Raw genomic sequence first — 3644 nt, forward strand, 5'->3', positions numbered from 1 at the left:
ACCTTCCCTCCCAGAGTCCCAGGGGTGAGTGACAGGATCTGGGGGTGAGTCAGTGGGGTGGGGACCCCATTTCTGCTCACATCTGCCTCCCTGGGAATATAAAGAGCAAGCAGTGAGGCCCCGCCTCAGAGCACCCTAAACTTGACACCATGAAGATCCCAGTTCTTCCTGCTGTGGTTCTTCTCTCTCTTTTGGCGCTCCACTCTGCTCAGGGGGCTACCCTGGGTAGTTCTGAGGTGAGCACATCACCTGGGTTCTCTTTTTCTTATACCTATTACCTCAATTACTCTTCAATTTCTTTACTTTCTATCCATTACTGGTTAAGTGGTTCTTATTTTGGAATATTATCAGGGGCTGGATGAGACGCTTGGGCTCTGAGGAAGGGAAGAAAGGAGGAAGGAAACAAAGCATTCCTGGGAAGACCTGTAGGAAAGGAGATGCTATTTCTGGAAGGGATGGTGAAGTATGGGGTGGAGGCTGGACAACTAAACCCTGGGAGGGGACAGGGGCTGAGGCTGGTTGTCTGGGTTCAGCTTCACCTTTGTTTCATTCATATCCCTGGGAATGGCTTCCAGGTGACTGGAAGCTCCCTACTACCTCTGGAGCCTAAGCCATAGCAAAAATCCTTATGAGCCAGTTTCTAGCCAGGAGGAATCCTGAGGCCTCTCTATCCCCACCTTATTCCAAGGTTGGGGGAGAATGTGTATGCTGGATTGAAAAGTCTAAGATAGGGGTCACAAACTCAATTGCTTAAGGATCCAAGCAAGTGATGTCGATGAGCAAAAGGGCTGGTGGGGCCTCAGGGGAGGTGGAGGAAATTTGCCCAATCTAAGAGTCTGTATTCTGTCTGACTGCTGTTAAGAAATGTTTAATTTAAAATAAAATAAAACCCAACCAAACTACTATGAGATCTAAACATTTGGGTCTAGCCTCTGTTGTGGGAAGGAAGGAATAAGAAACATGAAGCTGGGCAAGTTGGGAGAGCAACAGCATGGGCTGTGCTTAGGTCTGGGGGACTTACCAAATGGAGGATGGAAACAGAGACTGGGACTTTGGTAGCAATAAAGTCATAAAGCAAACCAACCTAATTCTATTCAAGGCAGAAGGGGCACTTCGGTAGCTTGGCTTCCACTGGCATGTTAGTCTCCCCCACCCAGCTCTCTGGGCTAAGTGTGGGTGTCTCGGGAACTGGAAGAACTGCAGAACAACACTAGCTCGTTTTTCTTGGGAGGAGTGCTCTTTCTCCACCCTTTCCACCTGATGCAGGTCTGGGTTTTCACTTCTCTATCTTACACATGCCCTTCTCTTCACCTTGCCGGTCTGTCAGGCATCTGCCTTGCTGGGACAGATTGGGTTAAGGAGGTCTTATGGTGGAGAATAGGCTATTTGCTTGTGAACTGGCCTGTGGAAGAAGGCAGAGCTGGTTGAGAGATTTTGGGAAGAGGGATTTGCTGTCACATGATCATTTGGCTCCTTTCTCCCCTTTACTTTCCAGGAAGAAACCACCATTGGTAATTATGCAGCAGGACCCGAGGTAAACGCCCATTTTCCCACACTCCAGCCATGAGTTTGCCCCCATCTATTCATCTTCATGCTCCTTAGCAATTTTTCTGACACCCTGCTTCTTTGCCTAGGCCGTTAGCCCTCAGTTCCTGAACATCGAAAAGTTTCGATCTGTAAGTACAACCTCTAGTTGCCCCCACAAATATCTACATCAGAAAGGAGATCAACACCTTGGTAGTGAGCTTGCCAAGCTGCCAGGGTCCCGTCATCTTTTCTGGAGGGCTAGGGGCTAAGCTTTGTCCTCCCCTGGAACCAACCCTCTTTTGGTCTCTCTCTCCCCACAGGCTTTTAAGACGGAAGAATTCCTGAACTGGCATGCTCTCTTCGAGGTAAGTGCCGGTGTACTCCTTATTCTCCTAGATTGTTTGCAGTCTATCCAGGGTAGTGGCAACACGTGCTAGTCCTAACCCTCTGGGTTCTTTCCTGAGTTCTAGGAGGGAGTTACTGCCCTGCTTAGATGCTGTCTAGCAAAGAAAGTTTCCCCAGGAGGCTGTCATGGCTGTACCTTATATTCCTAACATGGCACTAGGAGAACAAGGCCACAAAGACAATTCCAGAAAAGGAAGAACTGAATCAGTCAAGAGTTTATTTGAATGCCCTCATCCGAAATGAAGAAACTAAGGTCCTAAGTTAGGTGGCCTACCCAAGCTTTGAAGGCTACATCAGTGACTATGCTGGAACTAGAGGTTGCATTGCATGACTTTGCACATACTTGCTATGTGCCCTCATGCAAATGTCTTCAGTTCTCTGAGCCTCAGTTTCCTCACTTGTGATGTGAGGACAATGACAGTACCTACCTCAAAAGGTTGCTGTGAAGACCAAATGATATCATGGCTGTACTGCAATGAGTACAAGGCAGATATAGAGCAAGGGCCCAGAAAATATTAGTTCTTACAAATTATAAAACAATAATATCATCACCACTACAAAGAGTGGGTGCTTACTGATCCATGCTCAGCTGACCTGCGACATGTCTCTCTTTCTCTTTTTCTATTTTAGATGATCAAAAAGAAGCTTCCTTTCCTCAACTGGGATGCCTTTCCTAAGGTAAGAGGAAGTGAGCATTAGGAGGATAAGGAGGTTGGGGGTGTGGGAAGAAGTAGAGGATCTGGGAGAGAGAGCGGGACAGTGAAAGGAGGATAAACCTCTTCACCAAAGTTAAGGGAAATCTCAGCTACAATAGAGGATGGGAACTTAGCCTGGGACAGAGATTCCTTTCCATCAGAGGCTTCATTATGGAGGACTCCAGCTTCCTGCACCCGAGGGTCCCTAATCTGATCATACCCTTTCTCCCTCTAGCTGAAGGGATTGAGGAGTGCAACTCCAGATGCCCAGTGACCGTTCCCTTCAACCCCGGCACCACTGATACACACTGGAAGAGGGGGCTAATGTGGGCTCTGATCGCCATCCTGCAATCACTCTTTCTTGGTTCAATAACTTCAATAAAATGTTTCCCAACTAAATAGCACCTGTATCTGTGGCTCTGTCCTTATCCTCCAGAAAGGAATTAAGATGGAGTGGGCTCCAAGGCTGGTAGGCAAAAATCTTAAATTCTGAGAAGGTAGTAAATAGTAAGATAGGGGGAAGTGGGGTGCACATATCAAGATGTCAAGAGATCACTTATGTCTTAGCTCCTTAGTATTGGCTGACATCCTTGAGGAGCATGAAGTTGTGAGTTGCATGGTAAGATGCCTATGGAATCAAACCTGCTTCAAAACTACTGACACCTCCCCCCTCCTGCTTTTTGAGAATCTGACTCCTTTGGTGGTGGCAATTTGGCATAACAGAGCTATCTGAATCCAAGGCTGAGGACCCGGCTTAAATCATGAGTTCATCTGAAATCCTTTTGGTTTTCTCTAAATTGGGTAGGTTATAAATAAGAAAACTAGTGGTGTGACCCTAGGCTTTTGTAAGCAACCATTTCTTTATCTGTGGAAATAAATGAGAATTATAATAACGATCTTGTGGTGTTTTTATGAAGGTCAAATGAGATAAGGTATGTGAAGCCCCTTGCACAAGGCCAGGTGTGTAGTAGGTACTCAACGATAGCTTGCTTTCTTCTTTCCCCCAAAGAGTTGCCA

The 3644-nt window shown here is 46.7% G+C and overlaps 1 protein-coding gene across 2 annotated transcripts; it reads left to right on the forward strand.

Moving 5' to 3' along the window:
* Nucleotides 1–80: 80 nt before the first annotated feature.
* KRTDAP (keratinocyte differentiation associated protein) lies at nucleotides 81–3026 on the forward strand. Of its 2 annotated transcripts, XM_059666832.1 has the most exons (6): nucleotides 84–236; nucleotides 1496–1534; nucleotides 1635–1676; nucleotides 1848–1892; nucleotides 2563–2610; nucleotides 2863–3026. In XM_059666832.1, the coding sequence occupies exons 1-6, from the start codon at nucleotides 150–152 to the stop codon at nucleotides 2899–2901; spliced, it is 300 nt and encodes a 99-aa protein (XP_059522815.1). In that variant the 5' UTR covers nucleotides 84–149; the 3' UTR covers nucleotides 2902–3026. The 2 variants fall into 2 exon arrangements, with proteins under 2 accessions (XP_059522816.1, XP_059522815.1); XM_059666833.1 differs by lacking the exon at nucleotides 1635–1676 and having other exon boundaries at nucleotides 81–236.
* The last annotated feature ends 618 nt before the right edge of the window (nucleotides 3027–3644 follow it).

Source organism: Myotis daubentonii, chromosome 15, assembly GCF_963259705.1.
Source record: "Myotis daubentonii chromosome 15, mMyoDau2.1, whole genome shotgun sequence".
In the NCBI taxonomy this organism is placed as follows: domain Eukaryota; kingdom Metazoa; phylum Chordata; class Mammalia; order Chiroptera; family Vespertilionidae; genus Myotis; species Myotis daubentonii.

Bases quoted from the DNA above. Each gene is read 5' to 3' on its own strand.
- KRTDAP (XM_059666832.1), top strand. From the start codon at position 150: ATGAAGATCCCAGTTCTTCCTGCTGTGGTTCTTCTCTCTCTTTTGGCG. The intron at 237-1,495 runs GTGAGCACATCA...TTTACTTTCCAG, and splicing joins CTACCCTGGGTAGTTCTGAG to GAAGAAACCACCATTGGTAA. The intron at 2,611-2,862 runs GTAAGAGGAAGT...TTCTCCCTCTAG, and splicing joins ACTGGGATGCCTTTCCTAAG to CTGAAGGGATTGAGGAGTGC.